We start from the raw sequence: 22,713 nt of genomic DNA, 5'->3' as shown, positions 1-22,713 counted from the left end.
GAAACGGTGCTCGCCTTTGGTTTTGAGCATTAACGGCATACTCGAAACCAGAAGTAGATTCCAAATTCAAGATCTTTTAAACACATACATAAAGTAGGCTATATAACAGACAGTTGTACTGTACAATGACATTCTTACGTGAAGCTTTCCACACCTTAATCATACAAACAAACATATAAGATACAAACTAGCATATAAGAACATTTCAAAATATAAACTGACATACATTATTAAAAAAAAGAAAGTATGTATGTGTTTATCCATATGATTTTGAAATATGTTAAAATACAAGCTACAACGTTTTTATCTTAGATGTTGTACATATTATACCATTATACAACTTGTGTTATTTTCTATTGCTCTATTTTACTTTCTTTTTTGTTTCAGTATTGTTGGAGGGACCTGGGACTTAAGATGTTAATTCCCAACAACTACGCTACAGCTATTGTGCTTCTGATACAACTTTTGAATCTTGAAAACAGTAAGAGAAATGGGCATGATGAAACAAGTCCTTTAAAGTATGAGTAAAGAAATGGGCATGATGCATTTAAATATACAAAAAAGTAAGTGTAATAAAAAGAGGTCTAAAACCTGTGAAACCTTTTCAGTTTTAAAGGATATAGAATTATGCACAGGTTCAGAGTATTAGGAGGGTCACAAAGGTGTGCGTTAATATTGCTTAACTGAGATGTTGTATGCAGGACTTGTAATAGGATACTTTACCATAGTTCTGCTAGTTTTAAACATTAGAAGACCCCTTATAACTGTCCAGAAAATCATGAAACAAAATGATTAAAACAGTCGCCTCTTCATTTTATTCAACAAAAACTTTGATCAAAACAAATTATGTAATTACTGTACAAGATATGGCAAAAGGAGTTCATTATCAGAGTTCATTAGTGGTCAAAATGTAAAAAATACAATAATTCAACACATTTCCTGAGGTAAATGACATTTTCATCAGTGCAAATTAAATCTATCCTTTAAAGGTATAACAACATTTAACGGACATTAAAAAGTGTTTACTTCACAATGATGTGAAATGCAGAAATCAATTAAGCAGATTTTTTGAGACATTTCAACTTGATAGCACTAAATTAAATGACAACTTTGATTTGTTCTGCGAAAGGTAGTTCATAAAAATAGTTCTCTGTTTTCATAAGCATCTATTTTCTTCAAACAAAACATAAAAACACATTTGATAAAACACAATGTTTGTCTTTGTGGGGATATAAAAACACCTACATCTCTATCACGGAGGTAAAACACACCTTCTTAGCTTATTTTTCTCCAACAAGTTAAAGCTTGGGCTTGGGCTTAGAACAATTGATAATGCCAGCAAGCGTAAGGGACAGGTTGCAAACAAAAAATCCAACTCAGGGTTCAAATTATTTTCCAATAATCTAAAATACACTAAATCTAACGAGCCTCCCTCCAAATCCCCTCCCCAGACTATAATCATAAACGTCAACACACCACAATGAACGTAAAACAACAAATTGGTGTTGTCAGTACTCACAGCTGTCAAACTAGCAGATAACTTGCAGGTAGACAGTTTGGCCATCCCAAAAGTATTGGTTTAAGTTATTTAAGCCCTGCAACATATCTTTTTTGGCAGAGCATTGGATTAACGGCTGAGATTCTAAAAGTATTTCAACAAGTACAACCATGTTCCCCCTTAAATACATTCCCAACCCTCGCTTTAAGAGTCCCATGTCATGCTTTTCCGGTTATTACCCGTCCCCCTGTGTTATGAAGCTTTTTCTGCATGTATACGGTCTGCAGAGTCACAAACCCTCAAAGTGCACCCTGTAGCGAGTAAAACTCTAACACAGAAAATACCTGTCTATGCTGCCCCAGAACGCCTCGTTGGGGATGTCTCTTTTTCCATGTCTCTTCCTGGGTGCTCTGACGTGGGGATATCCAGAGGCCACACCCTCTGCCAGCATTTCACGAAACAAAGCTTCCCAAACCTTTCAGCGATCCATGCCGGATATGTGCAGCGTAGGGCACTGAAGAACGATGCTGTTCCTACTTTGTTTGGACCAGCGGGAGATTCGGGTACACAACCTGTAAGTATTCATTGTTGTTTTTTTATTTATGATGTTTGAAACAATCAAGGTATCTACCACGACTGTTTAAATGGGTAAACGTTTTTCGGGCTACTACGTTGGTGAATGCTCTCTGCAGACCCATGATTACAGCGTTATAAACCTTTTTCTTACTCAATATCGAGCCACACTTATTGTTTTTACTTCGGCTGTGAGTGTTTGTGTGTGCTCAGGATGAGTTTCCCTTGTTCTTCTGTATCGCCGACCCGGAAGCCTGTCTGCTCCTCGCAGCAACGAGCCTCTCAACGTCGCGACCAATCAGAGCAGGAGCTCCACCAAGCCGTTTAGGACAGAGAGTGAATACACATACTTTACAGAGATGCTGTGAGAAACCAATGTGAGTTTGGAACATTGAACAATGTAAATCTATTCTAGTCGACCTCAACAATGGAATTATGATCAGTGGAAATGGCCGTGACATGGGACCTTTAATAGCTCTTTCTCAGCAGGGTTAGGGGTGGAGGACGGCTCGGAGAGGAGTTGATCTGACAGAGCGACACAGAGGAACCGACCACTAAACTGCTCTTCATCACAGCCGACTCCCACTTAAAGAACTCGCAGCCTTTCTGGATCCTCCCTCCGCTGCCTGAGCGCCGAACCGGGCAGCAGAAGAACCCTCGCCCGTGGTTCGGACCCCCGTTAGAAACCAGCTGACGTTTTGCACGACGCCCACACCCACACAGAGGGGATGTGATCCTCTGACCTACTCTCTTTGATATAGAAAACGAGGATTGATTGAGTGAGTTGGTGGACAAAGAGGCGAGGACAGTCTTGGACAAAGAGGCGCCGGTGGAAGAAACCAAGGTTTTAGTTGCGTCGGTGTAGATGGTGAAGGGAGATCGTGGAGTCTCTTTGGGCTTTGGGTGTTGCGTGACGACTGCTCTGGGCTTGATGAATGAAGTGAAAGGGGTGGAGGTCTTTTCTGGCACGAAGGGCTTGTGCTTGACTCGAGAGGATGTGTTTAATAATTGAGTCATTTTGTTAAACGAATATGAGTTTTCTTGTGCTGGCCGAGAGGCTTTAAGTCCCGTTTTGTAATTTGATTTGTCCGAGGGCACTGCTCGAGGCGCAGCGAAAGTACCGTGCTGCGAGATTGTTGAATGCGGCCTCATTTCATGTAAGTTATTGGACACATTAATGTGGGATAGGATTTTGTTTGTCGGTAGAGACGTTGTTGATGATTCACCGGTCATATTATGAATTTTAAAGTTGTCAACAATGCTCTTCGTTTCTCTTATTGTGTCCCTTAATGTGACATGACCGCCTGGTAAATGTGCCGCATCAGGCTTTCCCCACACGTGACACCCGTTGTCAAAATCTGACACATAATCCTGATCAAATTCTCTCTCAGTTTCACCAATACTGACACTTTCTTCCTCCAACACCACGTCATCGTATGAACCACACCTGTCCTCCGGTTCCACGCAAAATGCTTCCCCATATCCTTCTTCTTCTCTTGTTTTACAGAGCTGGTTTGGCAGGTTTGAGAGGCAGCCCAGAGTAGTGGAGCACAGAACAAGACTGGTGGTGTTATTGTGGGGCGAAGGACAGTGTATCCTAACTGAAGAGGAAGTATTAGCCCCTGCTGAAACTGACATCCTGCTGCAGCCCATTAGTGGTGTATTTGTCCCGTTCAGCAGTGTCTGTGGCGAGATCAGGCTTTGAACAGAGTTCTCCTTTGTGTCGAAATACTTTGTAATGTCCTCTGAGCATGATTTTATCTGACGTGATTTAGGAGGAATCTTGGACGATGAAGGTTTTTCTGTGTTAGGTGTGTTTTTCTCTTTATCAGTGTTCGATGTTTCCTTTTTGCTGTCTGCAGTTGTGTTTCCAAACATGGGTTTGACCATTGATGGCGCCTATAAGCAGAAGATAAGACGAGAGATATCATCAGTAAAGTATCCCTTATTCCTAATTTTTCTTGAAACCACATAGTCAAATAATTCTGTAGTATGTGCTGCGCGGTATAGTCCTGCAAAGGTGGATGACTTACTCCTCCTGTGTGATCAGAAACAATCACTTCATATTTAATAAAACATCAAGCACTTGGTCCCCTATTACTCTTTTTCATCAATATATTACAGGTCTCAGATATATACAGAACATGTCTCTGATTGGCTGAAACACCAAACAGATCATTGCAGCATTACCCATAATCCCCTCTGTTTCAGCCCTGTTTCCAAAGTGCTGATTCTCTGTCTGTTACTTTAGATGAAAATAAGGAGCCCCTCCCCACGCCCCTCTGAGAGACATTTGGTTAGAAAGAACACAATGGTGCTCTAGGAGGAGATTCAGGTGATAGGGGGGGGGTTACCTTGTTGCTGATTGGCTAATGGTTACACAAGATAACACATCGTTATGACATCACAAAGTGGCAAAAATCTGATCAGCTCATTTTCAGACAGGTTTTTATAGAAATGGATCAAAAAGAGAGAGAATCTTTGTTCCTGAAACTTTCAGAGCCTCTTTCCACAGAGGGGACACATGTTGATGTAGAAGAGACATGAAGAAGAGGGGACACATGTTGATGTAGAAGAGACATGAAGAAGAGGGGACACATGTTGATGTAGAAGAGACATGAGGAAGAGGGGACACATGTTGATGTAGGAGAGACATGGAGAAGAGGGGACACATGTTGATGTAGAAGAGACATGAAGAAGAGGGGACACATGTTGATGTAGGAGAGACATGAAGAAGAGGGGACACATGTTGATGTAGAAGAGACATGGAGAAGAGGGGACACATGTTGATGTAGAAGAGACATGAAGAAGAGGGGACACATGTTGATGTAGAAGAGACATGAAGAAGAGGGGACACATGTTGATGTAGAAGAGACATGAAGAAGAGGGGACACATGTTGATGTAGAAGAGACATGAACAAGTGGATTTTGCATAATAGGTGACCTTTAAGTTAAACCAAGTAAAGGACTTGAATATCAATGTTTATGATTCCAACAGTTATAAATTAGTTTATTAACAAAAAAAACCTTCACGAACTATAAAAAAACCCCAATGTAAAACAAGCTTCACCCACGTAGACTTGAACTAAGTCAACAGGTTTGATGACGGAGGCAGAATAGGGGCGTTAGGAGTTGAGATGCGTCGCTGGACGACGGCCACTCACCTTCTCCAGGCTCCGGGTGATCTTCATCACACACCCATCCCTCATCATCCTCACTGCCAGACAAGCGGTGTTTCGGGAGTCATCCAAACCTGAGGGAAGAGGAAAAACAGCATTCGATTAGGCCTATTTTTGATGGAGATGTATTCTCACAAAAAGTGATCTTTGCTTTATGCTCATACCAGAATGTTCTCGTCCTGAAAACTGTATCCCCAGGTCCTGCAGCGCCCCATTCAAGCCTTTGGGTTTCTTGTCATAAAACATCTGAAAATACCGAAAAAATGTGTTAATCGCAACGTGAGCAGGGGTGAAATGATTATGCCTCGAATAACTGATATAGTTATTTAGTAAAAGGTTTTAGCATGGAATATTTAGATACTAAAGAACTTTTTATTTCTTATTACAGTTCGTAACAGGTAACATGACATTTGTAATTGAACACCTTTGTGTTTTTGACTATTGTCACACAGAATAAGCAAATTAAACCCTGTAGTATTTGGCAACTTAAGATGTACATTTACCAAAAAAAAGAATAAGGAAGCATGAAAGAGAAAACCGGTTTAAAGACAAAGCGATTAAACTCCCACTCACCCTGTAGGTTCCTCTCAGGTCTATCCAGCTGTTGAGCACATCAGGTTTATGGAGCTGCTTGCGTTTGCACTCGTACTGCAAGCAAACTCCGAGATCCCAATCTGATATACAACACAGGTGGGAACAAATTACAGTTAATTTTTTCTTTTGTTTTTAAACAAATTGATATTTCTTTATTTCATAAAACTAATGTAATTAACAGACAATTTCGTATTTAGTGTTCTTGTCTAAGTTTTGTATGTTGTATTGAAGATAGAAATGGCAGTCTAGTTGATGCTTAGTGTGTCTCCAATGCAGGAAATAACCTCACAAGGTAGAGACCAGTTTATTCGTTGTAGACCAATGCAAGTGGCTTTCACCTGACCACGTGACGAAAGCACACGGTTTCTGAGAAGGTGACGGTGCAGAAGATTTCTGTTGTCCGTTTGGAAAGACCAAACCCTTCTCCACCTGCACCTTCTGCAGCCAGCGGTTAAACCGAGAGAGACAGATCTGGAGGGGGATCCCTGCCTCCACTTGCGCCTGTTACACAGGGAAACAAACCGGTCAGATATGATGCTACATGCAGTAAAGAAAACAGAACCATACAAATGCACTGGTGAGTTTGTGGCTTTGCATTTATGACTATACACAGAAACCTGTTTAATCCCGGTCAGCTCAGTGCAGAACTCGGACAGAAGGGGGCGCTCTTGGGGTTGGACATAAGTATGAAACTCAGACTCGATCTCTCCTGTGGACGTGTTGAGCAGAACAGCAGGAAACTCAACTGCATAGCGGGAGGAGAGAACATAATATAGGTTATCAGCAATAAAGGGAAAATAATGACATGAAGGTGTTATAGAACTACTCACTAATTTCCTGGCCGTAGTTGGTTTTCTCTTTCCAGCAAGTTGACTCAAAATCGATCACTATCAGGTATGCAAATATTTGGTCTGAAAGGAAACAAGCCGTATAAGTCACAAGTGTAAACATGTAATGCAGAAGGAACGTGTACTGGCATGAGGATCAAGTCCTCTGTATGCACATTATCAATACATCAGTCATTCTTACTTGATAATAATGTTTTGGATCCATTTGCTGACTGACTCCTCTGCCTCAGTAGTCCCAGTTCTCTGTGGAGACAGAGAGGGATTCCTCTGTTAATTATTCACCAACATATTGTTCTTTGCACAGCTCAACCTGAAACGCTGCCCCATCTCTTCTGGCATTATCAGTACTCTAAAATCAGTTTACAAATATATTACATCTTGTACAAAGAGTTTGCATTATTTTATGAACAAGTTATACTCAGATTATATACAACGACTAAAAATATAAAGAAAAGACACAAGTGTATTTTTAATCTATTGATTGTAAAAAAATCCTTTCTTTATGCTGCACACAGTTTGAAATGTTCTTGAAAACTATGAAATCTTGTACCAAAAAAGCATTCATCTTCAACAAGCGTTGCCTATGTATGCAAATATATATTTTATATATAGTGTTTCTTAATTGTAAATATTCCCTTCATTTTTGCCTATCTCTCTTTCCTTAAACAGAATGACTTTTTAACGTATTTCAGGGTTCATACACTTTTTTACAAATTATTTTCATTGACTTCTCCCTAATTTTCCATGACCAAAAAAATGACTCCACTGAAAATTGTTTATTTTAACATGGAACAGGAAAATAAGGTCTGCATTATGAAACATGTTGTGCCTATCTAAAACAAATACAATAGTAGGCTTGCTAGCTTCTACAGGCGAAAGCAACTAAAATCGCTCACCAGCAAAATACCTCATCAGTTAAATGCTATTTTACGTTTCATTACTATACGATACAGTATTTATTATCATTATAGTATTACTATTTCGGCGATTAGATACAATATAAATTATATTTGATGCAACTTTAGTTACATTCCCATGACTTTTGGAAACATATTGTTTTCCATAACTTTTCCAGGGCCTGGAATTAGCATTTTGAATTCCCATGACTTTTCCAGGTTTTTAATGACCGTAAGAACCCTGGTATTTCTTATTGTAAAGTGTGTGATGTGCAATTTGTTCAATACAACATTAATATATAATAAATACGTCTTACGTATTAAGTATTTAGTTAAACTTAATGATGACTGTTATTAGCAGCTACTAATATTAGTGGTAGTTTGTATGTTTATATGATCAGTAGATTAGTATTCTAATTTATTCTGTATATTTTATAATATTTAGATACTCATCCAATTATAGGTATTTCTTATTGAGAATATGTAATGGTTTATCTTCATTTTTAAGTAATTCTGTAATTCCTGTGTAGATTGACTTTCAAAATGCTGCCGTGAGGTAAATAAAGAATCTCCTACAGAAGATACAAAGCAACGTGTTAATCTTCTCGGTGTTGTTTATGTTAGCATTAGCTGCTTAGCTAACGTTAAAGGCACTCGGTTAGTCAGTTACTTACTTTGCAAGTTTCTTTGTAGTCATTATGTCGGATATTTCTTACGTTGTTTAAGATTCTTAAAACACGCAGGAAAGGGTCGCGCTGTTTCTTTTCAAATGTCCATCCATCAGTACGAGTTTGATTAACAGGGTCTGATAGTATCGTAAATCAACTGCAGAGAAAAAACATCGATCACAGAAAAAAGGCGGAGTTTATCGAAACGATTAGCATTTCCGGTTTTACCATTGTTACCAAAACAAAAGCGTAAAATACACCAGCCCATAACAAACTATAACTCCTTAAAATAGTGTGAGTATAATATTTTACGTTTTATATTTTTAAATATGTTCAAATCTACGCAATGCTACCCACATTTACTGATTAGAGGACATTACAGAGTTGACCATTCTTTTATTTTGAACGTCTCTCACCGGAAGTCGTACTAGTTGTTTTACTTTATATCACAAGTTTTAACGTGGAGTGCCCATGTGTTTTGGTTTTTAGCTTCGACCAATGGTGAAAAAACATGAATTTCTAACCTTCAGGACCAATAACATCTGGTATTTACATTTTTTAATGATCGATACCCTTCCCACACGTTTGCCCAACTTATAACTACCCCTTAATAGTAATTGTATATGTGTATATTTATTTTTTAAAGTATTAGCTAAGCTAGGTGTGTTGGTTTCCTAGTGCAACTGTTACTCTTAATTCCTACTTTAGTTTAAGCGTCTGTATACATTTGAAAGCTCAGATACCCTGCTTTAATGCCGAATACATCGATGAATATATTCACCAGTTAATGCATTTTGTTAAAGCTTAAACTGACTTTATTTACCTGACAAATAAAGTAAACACATCATTATACTTTCACTGTACACATCCTTTAATAATGGGAAGAAGTAAACGACACCCTTACATGTAAGCAAGTCCACTTGGCTCAATAGTCACTATGTTGCTTTACTGCTGAAGTAATCTAGATTAATTCAAATCACAACCATGATATTTTAAATATCGTTAATAAAAGTCTGTGTTACTTGTATAATATAATAACACATCATGAAGGGTGAAGTTCTGAGAAATATATTTCGGGATATTTATAATTTTATCAAAATTAAGACATGAAAACCTTCATTTTAGCTACATCTTTAATTTATATTGTTCTTTGTGAATATTGTGTCTTAGCAAATAGTATCCGCATTGTAATGTGCCGTTAAAAATAAGATTCAAGTAGGGAAATATCTAATCAAAGACTTAGTAAACCACATCTGACGCAAAATTGACAGTTTTTGATATTAAAAATTATTTTTAGTACTACTATGTGTGGATATCCACAGTGCTCCCCTGTTCTAACTTCACAAGTAAAACAATACAATTCTGTGAATCTTAGATATACTTCTGCTTAAATGTTTGTTGTTTGTTTTTCATGTATTGTGTCTTGATATTTGTCTCAGTTGATGTTACACATGGCGCTGCTCTGATGCCAGTCAAATGTCAGACTTGATCTGACCAGTAAAGTAATATCGTATCGTATACTGTTAGACATTTGACAGCCATGACACAATGTAGTTTTCAATATCCTTTTTTACCATCCTTTAGAAACACAGGCTTGAATATGGAGCCCTCATCGGCAGAAGTGACATGCAACGGGAGGAAGAGAAAGAGGATCGCCCCTGCCGCACATGAGGAGGTCAAGAGATTAAAAACAGAGGAAGGAGAGGAGACTCTGGAGTCTGAACCCTCCTCTCGCTCACCGAGGATCTCTGTGCCGCCCGACCGCCTTCAGCAACCAATAACAGCGAATGATCTGACAGAGCTGCTGCATTACGCCGCTCTGGGGAAAACAGCTGGCGTCGAACAGCCCAGGTAATGACTGTGGTAGTTAGATGTCATGTACTTCATCTGCTCGCATCAAATACGTCTCTATAATGTCCCTGTCCCTGTGCCATAACAATAATCTAAATGATCTTTTTAAAACCCCCCTGTGTGTCTCTTTCAGTTGGTGCCGCCTCCACCATCAGAAGAAGGTTAAAGCTGTGAATGTGGTGATGATAGAGGGGCTGACCCAGAGTCACTTTTACAAACACTACCTCACCCTGCAGCACCTCCGGACCAACTACAGCACTGTGAGTAACCAGAGGGGACGGAGATGTACTGACTTATTTTAAGATAAATCTTCATTCCCAGTGTTCGTTTTTGGTTTGAACTAAGGATGACGGTGCTATTCAATGATGTGCAGACAGTGGGAAATTAATATTATTATGTATATTCTGATTATTATATTTTAGCCCATTCATTTTCGGCCAATAATACAAAAGTTATTGCTTGAATACGCCGACTAAACGGCCAAACCGGTCTCCTGTTTGAGGACATGTTACACAGTTTCAGAGGAAACCACGGCAATTTGAAATACCATTTAGTTTTTGTAATGTATATGCAAATAAGAGTAAGAGCTATGGAATATTAACCAGCCATGTCTGCTGTATACATCTGAGCTTTTAGTGTGCTCAGGTGTGCAGAAACTACAGATTATACATCTCTTATTAAATACAACATTTTAAATATGATAACTGATCCGGTTTCTTCCATGAAAAGCAGGTTATTATCGCCGATTGAACTGAACAATCCTCATTGTGCATCCCTATTTAAAACGTTTGTATCTGCCTGGTTTAGAGAGTCACGTTTACTCCATCCTCCACCGACCTGGCCTCAGGGATCTTCAGCAGTGAAGTTCCCGAGTCAGACGATCCCTCTGTTTCCCGAAGACGCAATGGAAGCAGTGATTTACCAAAAGGTGAGCATCTTATGTGGATATGTTTGAAGTAAGTGTGCGTACACCAAGGCAATACATGAACAATGTATCATTAGTATGACATTAGAGTAGCTATTGTTTGAGTTTGGTTGTCAAGAAAATATAATTTAGCCTAAAGACTTTCCTGAATATTAAAGGCTACTTTTTGAACTTGTGTGATATCCACATTTCATTTGACTGTTACTAGAAATGATCATCTCGTGGGTAATTATCCTCTGTGAACTCTTACAATCCACAATATCATATTATGCTATTGCGGCTTTTAGTCAAACATTATCATATCTCTCAGCAGTAGTTGTGCTTTAGTTTTCTCACTGTTTTCGATCTTGTTCTTAATTATGTTTGTGTGTTATGTAACACTGCTGCAGGCCTGAGGATTCACCCAGTAATCACCAAGTTTGGGACCAAGAGGAGAGGACTGACCGCGTATGTTCTCCCCGAGGAGGAGATGGTCAAGAAGCGCTGGCCTGTCAAAGGTGAGACTGTCAATCTGAACATATAGGAAATGTATTTTACAAAAGCTCTGTTTTTACCTCGTCCTCACCAGAATGCGTTTTGAAATGTATCTTTGTCTCTAAAGTATACTTATTGCTTTTGCACAGGAATGCCAGACTTCCAGGACTTTGTGTGCACAGACAGTGTTGACCGTGTGACTGACAGCAGCCCTCTGTACGGACTCGACTGTGAAATGGTGAGTTGCTCTTTCTCCAAACACCCTGCAACATTTCAGTACAAAACATAGTTCCCATGTGGTACTCTGCACATTACAAAGTACACAAAACACAGAACAGGAAAGCACACTCAACAACAGCACAGCATGTAATGTCACATTTAAGTGCATGGCAACACTCCATCAGGTCAAAATACAATGTACTATAAATATGTCTTTAAGGTAGGAACCATCCTTCAAACCAGTGTATCTTTTTAAATAGAGAGAAATATGTTAGAATATGTATTCTATAAATAAACTTGCCTTGTCTTGCCTTGTCTATTATACTTGGAGTCCTTTTGAAGAAATGTACCACATGACAGATTGAGCTTTTAACATTTGATGCATTTATAATCCAAGTGCAGCTCAAACTGTAAAACCACCTCATCTAAATGACAAAGATTTAGCTTCTTCCTCTCTAGTGGCCGCTCCATTTATTGAGCTTTTTCTTAGCAACGTCTCACTGAAAGATGTTCACGTTCTGAGCTCGATAAAGGTTTCTGTAAGCTAATGTCTTCGTGCTGCGCTTCAGTGTCTGACAGAGAAGGGTAATGAGTTGGCTCGCGTCTCTCTGGTGGACAGTGATGGGAAGTGTGTTGTGGATGAGCTGGTGAAACCTCCCAACAGCATCATCAACTACCTCACCAGGTACTCTCTCTCTCTCTCTCTCTCTCTCTCTCTCGACATCTCTCCTGTCTCTCTCTCTCTCTCCGTCTCTCTCTCTCTCTCTCTCTCTCTCTCTCTCTCTCTCTCTCTCTCTCTCTCTCTCCTCTCTCTCTCTCTCTCTCTCTCCTCTCTCTCTCTCTCTCACACACACTCTCAGAAACACTAGTGTATTTTTAGATAACAAACCACATTTCAAAACACTTTAAACATTTGTGTTGCCTGCGCTGCTGGCTGCCCTCTGATAGGTTCTCTGGTATAACTGCAGCGATGTTGCGACCAATCACAACGACCCTACGGAATGTTCAGACGAGGCTCAAGACGCTGTTGCCTAGCGATGCAGTCCTGGTGGGACACTCACTAAACAATGACCTCGTCGCTCTGAAAGTGAGTTACTGCGGACATTAGATGGATATTTTCATTTTGAAGAGGCTCTATTTAAACTTTTATTTAAAGTGTGATGTTAAAACATGCTCTCTGTGTGTGTGTGTGTGTGTGTGTGTGTGTGTGTGTGTGTGTGTGTGCGTGCGTGCGTGCGTGCGTGCGTGCGTGCGTCCTCAGATGATCCACCGTCATGTGATCGACACCTCGCTGCTGTACAGGAGAGAGTTCGGACAGAGATTCAAACTGAAGGTCATCACAGAGTCAGTGCTGAAGTAAGTTCTCTCTCTCTGTGTGCCCGTCTCTCCGTGTCCTTCTCTCTTTCTCTCGTCTCATGATTTACTTTTCCACTTGTGTCCCAGTCGGCAGATACAAACTGAAGAGAAGACGGGTCATGATCCCATCGAGGATGCTTTGGCAGCCCTGGAGCTGGCTCAGTACTTTATAAAGAAAGGACCGCGACAGGTACCTCAACACTTTCTAACAATAAAACACACACACACACACACACACACACACACACACACACACACACACACACACACACACACACACACACACACACACACACACACACACACACACACACACACACACACACACACACACACACACACAGCACACGCACACGCGCACACACACACACACACACACACACACACACACACAGTTGTTTTGATATTTTCTGTGTATGTTCACAGGTAGTAGAGCTTCATATGGAGGAGCTGTGGGGATATAGGATAATAGAGGAGCCTGAAGACTTGGCACCTGCTGAACCTGCACCCCCACAGAGTCAGAGGTAACATACGTTTAAAAGCTGTATACCTTTACACAGATTTGTTCACCCTAAGTCACTTCAAACATATCTTTCCCCTGGGTGTTTAGCTTCCATGCTTAGCCAGCATGTTTCACCCAAAAATGTAGCTTTTTGTGATAAAAAAGAAATGACATTAACCTTCTCAGACACACATAGGAACCCAGACATGTTTGAGTCAATCTACAAATCTCTCCAACTGCTGTCTAGTCTGTCTTTGCCTGGATTATCTACTTGTATGTTTATGCTATAATTGTCCCACAGGGTAATTTCAACACAATAGAAATGGTTTATGTAGTTGAAAATCTGCATGATAATCTGAAACAATAGATAAGGGGATAATAATAACTTAAATCTCTAACAAAATGATCTGACAAATGTTGGTCCATCGTTACTAATATAAAGGTTTTCCGATTCTCCGTCTTTATTTCTCGTGCAGGTTTCCTGACGTTCTACAAAGACATGGCCGGTCTGTTGCCTTTTTAGGGAAGCGCTCTGACATCGCTCTGGATCTGTCCAATCAGCAGTGGCTCAACTCTGACAAGGAGGTGAGACATTTTCCTGATCACACAATAAGGCCCAATCCCAAACCACACCCTACCCGCATTTTATTATAAAGTTGTGTATATTTACAGACTGTTGCAAAAACTAAGAAGCTTATAAACATCAGGTTTAAAACTAAGAGCTTTACAAAAAAGTAACAAAATTAAAGATGTTTTGAGTTTTATTTTAGTTATTAATTTATATTTTTTGTCAAAGAGATGCTGATTTAAAACCGTTGTTACATACAGTTACGGCATTTCCTGCTTCTGCCGGAGAGAGGGGAGGCCGTCCCAAAGCGAGAGTTCACTCCGTCACGGAGGAGGAGTGTGTAGGGGATAGGGCGTGGTTTGGGATTGGGCCTAAATCTGCTTGTTTTTCTTCCCAAAAATGAGCATTGATCCTCTGTTTTCGTTGTGACACAGCAAGTGGTTATAAAAGGACTTCTGGTTTAACTACTTGTTGGATGTAAGAATCCCTGTTTGAGAAAAGTAGCGTTGGTTGTTAGGTTACATACAGAAAAGATGACGATAGATAGATTTATACTTTATTAATCACAATTTGGGAAATTATTTTTGTTACAGGAGCAGTGTGTTCAACAATACACATACTTAAAAAGTGGAATGGAGTTAACAATTAGAAATAAAAAGGAAAAATAGTATGTCAAATATAAAAAATTCTGGATAACTAAAATGTTCTTTTAAAAAAGTAAAAAATACAGGAATATAGGCTTATACTATACTGTCTATACATATATATATACAGTGGGGCAAAAAAGTATTTAGTCGGCCACCAATTGTGCAAGTTCTCCCACTTAAAAAGATGAGAGGCCTGTAATTTTCATCCTAGGTGCACTTCAACTATGAGAGACAGAATGGGGGGAAAGAATCCAGGAAATCACATTGTAGGATTTTTAATTAATTAATTGGTAAATTCCTCGGTAAAATAAGTATTTGGTCACCTACAAGCAAACAAGATTTCTGGCTCGCACAGACCTGTAACTTCTTCTTTAAGAGCCTCCTCAACTGTATTAATGGCACCTCTTTGAACTTGTTATCAGTATAAAAGACACCTGTCCACAACCTCAAACAGTCACACTCCAAACTCCACTATGGCCAAGACCAAAGAGCTGTCAAAGGACACCAGAAACAAAATGGTAGACCTGCACCAGGCTGGGAAGACTGAATCTGCAATAGGTAAGCAGCTTGGTGTGAAGAAATCAACTGTGGGAGCAATTATTAGAAAATGGAAGGCATACAAGACCACTGATAATCTCCCTCGATCTGGGGCTCCACGCAAGATCTCAGCCCGTGGGGTCAAAATGATCACAAGAACGGTGAGCAAAGATCCAGAACCACACGGGGGGACCGAGTCAATGACCTGCAGAGAGCTGGGACCAAAGTAACAAAGGCTACCATCAGTAACACACTACGCCGCCAGGGACTCAAATCCTGCAGTGCCAGACGTGTCCCCCTGCTTAAGCCAGTACATGTCCAGGCCCGTCTGAAGTTAGCTCGAGAGCATTTAGATGATCCAGAAGAGGATTGGGAGAATGTCATATGGTCAGATGAAACCAAAATAGAACTTTTTGGTAAAAACTCAACTAGACATGTTTGGAGGAGAAAGAATGCTGAGTTGCATCCAAAGAACACCATACCTACTGTGAAACATGGGGGGTGGAAACATCATGCTTTGGGGCTGTTTTTCTGCAAAGGGACCAGGACGACTGATCCGTGTAAAGGAGAGAATGAATGGGGCCATGTATCGTGAGATTTCGAGTGACAACCTCCTTCCATCAGCAAGGGCATTGAAGATGAAACGTGGCTGGGTCTTTCAGCATGACAATGATCCCAAACACACCGCCCAGGCAACGAAGGAGCGGCTTCGTAAGAAGCATTTCAAGGTCCTGGAGTGGCCTAGCCAGTCTGTGTTACTGATGGTAGATCTTTTTAAGTGGGAGAACTTGCACAATTGGTGGCTGACTAAATACTTTTTTGCCCCGCTGTATGTACAGTATGAACGATGTGGATTGAGTATTAAGGATTTCTTAACCTCAGAAACACTAGAATGAAGTTTGATCAGATTTGTTTTTAAGGATTTGCTTCTGCCAAATACAAAATAAAATCTTAGACTCTTCCTATCTCATCTTAAAAATTACGATAGGAAGTTAAGAATCAAATCTTTTGTGGTTTATCTGCCTTGTGTAAAAAAAAGTATATAAAGTCACAAGGAGAGGAACTGAGGATAACACGGCTCTTTTTAAGAGATGACTTTATAGATTACCGAGTATTTTATAGGGGAATAAACATGCATTGGTTTTCCTTGTCCTCTGTCTTTTCCCATCATAACTCCAATTCCTCTTCATCACTGTGACCTCATCTCGTCTCCTTCAGGTGTTAGCGTCTTTCCGGGGGCAGACCAGGTGTCCGTTCCTCTCCGTGCTCCAGCTCCCTTCCCTCTCCAGCTATCTGAAGAAAAGCTTCCCCCACCTGGAGCAGCAGAGGGTGAGGCCTTTATTCACAACTCTACACATCTTAAAGGTCACCTATTATGCAAAATCCACTTGTTCCTGTCTCTTCTACATCAACACGTGTCCCCTCTTCCTCATGTCTCTTCTACATCAACATGTGTCCCCTCTTCTCCATGTCTCTTCTCCATCAACATGTGTCCCCTCTTCTTCATGTCTCTTCTACATCAACATGTGTCCCCTCTTCTTCATGTCTCTTCTACATCAACATGTGTCCCCTCTTCTTCATGTCTCTTCTACATCAACATGTGTCCCCTCTGTGGAAAGAGACTCTGAAAGTTTCAGGAACAAAGATTCTCTCTCTTTTTGATCCATTTCTATAAAAACCTGTCTGAAAATGAGCTGATCAGATTTTGGCCACTTTTGTCTTGTGTAACCATCAGCCAATCAGCAACCAAGGTAACCCCCCCCCCCCCCCCCCTACCTTATCACCTGAATCTCCTCCTAGAGCACCATTGAGTTCTTTTTAACCAAATGTCTCTCAGAGGGGCGTGGGGAGGGGCTCCTTATTTTCATCTAAAGTAACAGACAGAGAATCAGCACTATGGAAACAGGGCTAAAACAGAGGGGATTATGGGTAATGCTGCAATGATCTGATGAGACATGTTTTGTATATATCTGAGACCTGTAATATATTGATGAAAAACAGTATAATAGAGGACCTTTAAGTGTTTATTTCGTAATGCTTCACTAAGTGTGTGTGTTACCCCCCAGGTGTGTGCTCACCTCAGAGATCTGTGTGTGGTGCTGGCCGGTCCACTTCCTGCTGGATCCTCTGAACAGGAAGTGAGGCGCCTGTTTCGCTGCTGTGGACCGCTTCGAAATATCAAAATGTTGAACACAACTGTCCGGGTATATCTCACATACATTATCCTTCATTTTATGTTAAATAAACTGTATTTTTGTCACAGATTTAACGAAATACCTCTTATATATGGTGATAATTACTGCTTTAGTTCCTCCTGAACTAGAACAGTAGAAGCTACAGCGGTAAACATGATTTCTATATTTTTGGATGCCATTTATAAACATTATCTTTATATCTTGACACCGTTTGTTCTCCAGGTTCATGCAGAGGTGGAGTTTGAGCTTCTGGAGGGAGCTGAGCTGGCTGTAAAAACGTTGAATGGACTCAACATGCAGGGACAGTCCATCAAGGTAACTCTTTTGCACTTTTTTCTGTTTAAAACTTTGCTTTTTTAAATGAGAAACTGAGTTTCTGCTCAGCTTTTGGAGCAAGCGAGAGCTAGTGAATATTTCGCTCTGCAGCTGGATGAGAGCACGGATGTTCCATATATTGATGTTTATAAATATAAATATGTTTATTGTTAATATTACTGTTGAATATTATATATAATATTATTAAGGCATAAGTAGCTTTCAAAAATGCTAAAAATATATATTAATTGTTCATATTACTGGTAAAAATTATATAATATTATAAAGACAGAAATCACTTTAAAAATGCTTTAAAAAGATGTTTACTGTTGATATTACGGTTTAATATTGTGTTAAGAATGTTTATAACAGAAGACACAATGCATGTAATGAATGACAAACAAAAGATAAATACAAACATTTTTTAGAAGAATAACTGATTATTAATACAAATATATATTAAGAAAATGTATTAAGCTGATTAAATTGTCATATTTTCCATCATAATGTACTCATCATTTAAAAAAATAAATAAATTGCAACAGGGGGTCCCCGCCAGAGGATAATGCTATATGGGGGTCCTTGGCATGGCAACGTTTGGGAACCCCTGGGTTAGATAACAGGCGTGTGTAAGTCCTGCATCTGATACAAATGTGTGTAAAATGATACCGGGTGCTGTAATCACTCATCTGGTTACGTTATTACATTGACCACCACACCCCCGACCCAAAAGAAAGGACGTATTACTGACTTCCCCTAATTTTTTTCCCACGCCACGCTACTGCAAATCATTGAAAGCAAATCAACCCCCTGTCAGAGTTGTGTACAGACCGACGGGTAATAATGGATTGTGACGGAAATGTTACGATCCTGTCAGTCAAAATGGTGGGCAGCGCAACCTCTGTTGTAGAGCCATCTGTACATACAGCTTGTACAGTTTGTATTCTTTATGTATCTTTTGAAACAAGCTTATTTTTCTTAACTTAACCCATTTGGACTATTTTGTGTGGGTCCATTAACTAAAATCTACCTAAATTACAGGTTTTAATGCAATAAAATATGAAAAATGCATAGGGGCAAAGCACTGTGTTTCCGGTCGTATTGTCCTTTAAAACACTGTTAAGAACAGTGCGTAATAATTGAAGTTGAATATGATGTTACTCTTTTTTTAACTTCTTCCCAAACTCTGTAGACTGCTGATTGTTCAACAACAACTTATCTTATTTGTACCTTCTCCAGGTCCAGCGTCCCGTCTACGAGTCGATGCTGGACGCTGATCTGACTCTGGATGCTTTGATGTGTGACAACAACACTCACCTCTATGCTGTTAAACTAAACCCCAGTATGGCTGACGGCGTACACATTTCTGAAAGAGTCAATGGACATACGTTAAATGCCAAATGTTCAGAGGTTGCTTCTGTTAAAAAAGTAAACGGTCAACATTCGCAACCAAAGACGAAATCTAAGCTGTCTGAGGAGACGGTCAGAGAGACGTTTGGTCTCTTTGGTTCAGTGGAGAGAGTCGCCCTGCTGCAACAATCTGGAAAACATGCAAGACATGCAATCATAAGTGAGTAAAAGCACCATATTATTCATTAGGAACAGAGTCAAACTAACGTTCTGTGCGTCTCTAACATATATGTCTCTGGTTGGCAGGGTTTGAAAGCTCAGAGGGGAAACGTGCAGCTCTCAGCTCCTCTGAAGATCTCAGGAAGGACAACTACCTCGTCTGTCCTTCACTAACTCCTCACCACCTTCCCTCCTGGACGGCGGTAACAACACCGACCACCTCAGAGGAGAGGAGCCACATGCACATAAGCTCTCAGGTAAAGATGGTTGTATTGTACGCTTTAAATATATCGTAACTTATCAACTTTTTTTTGTTGACATGCTAACACATCGCGGTGTAGCTGAGCCCGACTTGGACAGATGAATATAGATCAAAGTCTGACTAAAGGTGCATCTCACTTCGTTAAATGAAATCCTTGCGTCCCTCACTTGCGTGGTTTCCTTCGAGAAGCAGGGAACTTAGTTTTAAGAGCAATGGGACGTTGTTTCCTCCGGAGCGTCACGTGAAGCGGCGTCCGTTTGTGATGACGCCGCACAGCTGATCGTCTGACAGCAGCCAGATCAGTGCATGCGCTGCATCGTCCAATCAGTGAGCGATACACAGTAACTGGGGGCGGGGCGAGTGTCTGAGGATTTCACCGGAGGTAGTTCCTCGATTATCGCGCCTCCGTTATCACTCCTGGATCCTCCGGCAAAAATAACGGCAGTAGGACGCTACTCAAGATGGCGCAGACAAATCAACTTCCGGTGATACCGAGACCGAGGAGCGAGGAAATGAAAAATAACCGAAGTGAAGAGAAGATTCTAACAAACAGTCTGATTTTAAAGATGGCTGCCGTTGCTTTTTCTATTGTACCATCGTCTTTTTAGTGGAAAAGCCTCAAAGAATAAGTTTATTTTCTATCTCCCCAGAAAGGTGGTTTGCTGGTGTGAGCACAACAGCATTTAGTGTAAAACCATAAAGAGTCTATGGTTATGAAAAGGAAACCCAAGACGACAGCTCGAAGCTGTACTGGGAGAACCCATAACATCACGGAGGCAGAACAGCCTTTAAGATTGAAGGCACAGTCAATGCTCTGATGATATTTTCTTGACTCAAATAAATGTCAGAGACTAAATTGAGCCTTTGTGACGATACATTTGACTTTTGCGCCTTAACATGATAAAAAAGACTCTGAAAGTGTATTCTGCAAACCACAGAGGTGATGATGCTTTTGGGCTCTTTGGAATTTAAGCACAATGTGAAAAAACAGCGTGCCCATAACACAACATAGTTAGTACTTTCAGATAGTTAATAGACTTTTGAACACATGTAATAATGACTCCAATGTGTGATCTACGCAGGACGAGGAAATGGATCTCCTGATGGGGAAGTTGGACCACCGGCTACAGAAGCTGTTCAGATATCTCCCAGAAGGCACCTTGTCTGTGGTCGTGCTGCTCGGACACACTAGGTAAGGACGCTGACAGTCTCAAATAAATCAGCTATTAAATAAAATAAAATATTTCTAAACGTTTCTAATCTTCTCTTCTCCTCCCTAGTGATCACGGTCTCCTTCCTGGTCTGTGCCTTATGGAGGTCACGCAGGAGTCTTAAGGAGAACTGACACCTCTGTGGGAATTAAAATAAACCGGGACTATGATAATATATTCCAGTGCAATGATGCCTTATCTTGTGAAGTGAAAGCAATGAACATGAGTCTTTTTAGAGAATACGGAAATAAAGCTTTGCTGTAAGCCCCCTTTTACCTCTGAGGCCTGTACTACGAATCCACTTCAACAGACCCTGGATATGTTTACCCGGCTTAACTAACCCAAAACAAACGCGCTCTCGCTAAGCGGTCCTACGACGCTGGTTATCAACTCGGCAACTCAAGCCAGGGTTTCTCTGACCGGCTGAGTGTGCGTTCACATTAAAGGGGCGGGGTTAGCAACATTTGACCAATCACAAACATGGACAAGCGTACTGACAGCGTGTTCGAATGCGTACATTAACAGATTTATGATATCACTAAGACACGAGTGGATCTGACTTTAATTATATTTGACTCAAGTGTTTCGTCAACTTAATGTGTTGCTTTAAATAATACTTCTGCATACAGTATGTGACACTGTGAGTGTTGCACGGCCAGATACGGCTCAGCTGACTCAGATCAGGAAATATGATACATTATGAAGTGATATGAATGATAATCGGACACATCGACGTCTGCACTCACAGTGCCGCGGACTGTACGTAATGTTACTTTGATCCGGTTACTTATGTTGTGGCAGATATTTAAGTAAGCCTTCTTAACGCTAATGTTATAATAGTCAGATTGCTCTGAAGATGGGAGGTGATATTCTATTCATTTTCACGTTCACACAGTCAGTTGATTTTTGCCGGCCGTCTTTCCTGCAACGGCAGTTTTTCTGTATTTCCTTTCTTCTGTAATATGACCTGTTCGCTTTAAACTCCGCACACTGAGCTCTGATTGGTCAGCAGGCGGTGCTTTCACTGAGGTTAGCCGTTCAGCATAAGTTACCATGGAGATCTAGCCCGCTAAGAAGTGAACAGGCGTCGTAGGACCGGAAACCTAGAGTTTTCCCTGAAGTTAGCTCGCTAAGCGAAAATCCGGCTTCGTAGTACAGGCCTGTGAGCAGTGGCGGCCGGCCCATAGGGGCGCCGCCCACCCTCTTCCCACATGTTTGATTGTCATTAAAAATTAAAAATATATTAAAAAATATATATATATATTTTTTTAATGAAGGTAAATATTATATAATTGGTATCAGTAAAATGTATAATCTACAATAAAATCTCGTTTAAAATTGTTTTACAATATCTAAAGTTACTGATAAGTCACATGTTTCTTGCCTGGCCGCAGCGTGTATCATTACCCTCACAGTTTTGGAAGATTCATAGCTAACCACACTGAAGATTATGGATTATCTCATTTTTGATTTGTACCCTCTAACATTACCAGATAATTGAAGGGGTCATTTCACAAAAATGTCTTCCGGGGGAGGATCCCCCCCGGACCGCCTTAGTATGGTTTGGTCCCTATTTCCATAGCCCCACCAAAAATATTTTCCACCAGCCGCCACGCCTCTGAGCTACACATTTCTGAACTATACATATTATTTTTTATATAAAAGGAACGTTTAAAGGGGTCTTATTTACATTTTCAGGTTTATATTTGTATGTGCATTTTGAACCTTGAAGAAATCAGACATCTTGACTGCATTGGTAAAGTATATTTTGCTTTAAGACGTGTTTTACTGTTTAATCTATCGACACGTAAATAGAATATGATGTA

The 22,713-nt window shown here is 40.3% G+C and overlaps 2 protein-coding genes across 2 annotated transcripts; one reads left to right on the top strand and one right to left on the bottom strand.

Annotated features, from left to right (window-relative positions):
* Positions 1-860: 860 nt before the first annotated feature.
* Positions 861-8,402, bottom strand: eri2 (ERI1 exoribonuclease family member 2). Its single transcript, XM_034087482.2, has 9 exons — positions 8,263-8,402; positions 6,874-6,935; positions 6,675-6,755; positions 6,462-6,589; positions 6,183-6,345; positions 5,824-5,924; positions 5,415-5,496; positions 5,236-5,324; positions 861-3,970 (listed from the first exon to the last, which is right to left on the bottom strand). The coding sequence occupies exons 1-9, from the start codon at positions 8,283-8,285 to the stop codon at positions 2,540-2,542; spliced, it is 2,160 nt and encodes a 719-aa protein (XP_033943373.1). The 5' UTR covers positions 8,286-8,402; the 3' UTR covers positions 861-2,539.
* Positions 8,403-8,722: 320 nt separating this feature from the next.
* LOC117449654 (RNA exonuclease 5-like) lies at positions 8,723-22,463 on the top strand. Its single transcript, XM_034087450.2, has 19 exons — positions 8,723-8,801; positions 9,841-10,107; positions 10,241-10,367; positions 10,915-11,035; positions 11,422-11,529; positions 11,656-11,744; positions 12,295-12,410; positions 12,674-12,812; positions 12,987-13,081; positions 13,169-13,271; positions 13,508-13,605; positions 14,060-14,168; positions 16,554-16,664; positions 17,402-17,539; positions 17,753-17,845; positions 19,085-19,415; positions 19,502-19,671; positions 20,759-20,868; positions 20,957-22,463. The coding sequence occupies exons 2-19, from the start codon at positions 9,857-9,859 to the stop codon at positions 21,009-21,011; spliced, it is 2,364 nt and encodes a 787-aa protein (XP_033943341.1). The 5' UTR covers positions 8,723-8,801; positions 9,841-9,856; the 3' UTR covers positions 21,012-22,463.
* The last annotated feature ends 250 nt before the right edge of the window (positions 22,464-22,713 follow it).

Source organism: Pseudochaenichthys georgianus, chromosome 1 (genome assembly GCF_902827115.2).
Source record: "Pseudochaenichthys georgianus chromosome 1, fPseGeo1.2, whole genome shotgun sequence".
Lineage (NCBI taxonomy): Eukaryota > Metazoa > Chordata > Actinopteri > Perciformes > Channichthyidae > Pseudochaenichthys > Pseudochaenichthys georgianus.
The sequence above is the reverse complement of the archived record's forward strand: the minus strand, read 5'-3'. Positions and strand labels throughout refer to the sequence as shown.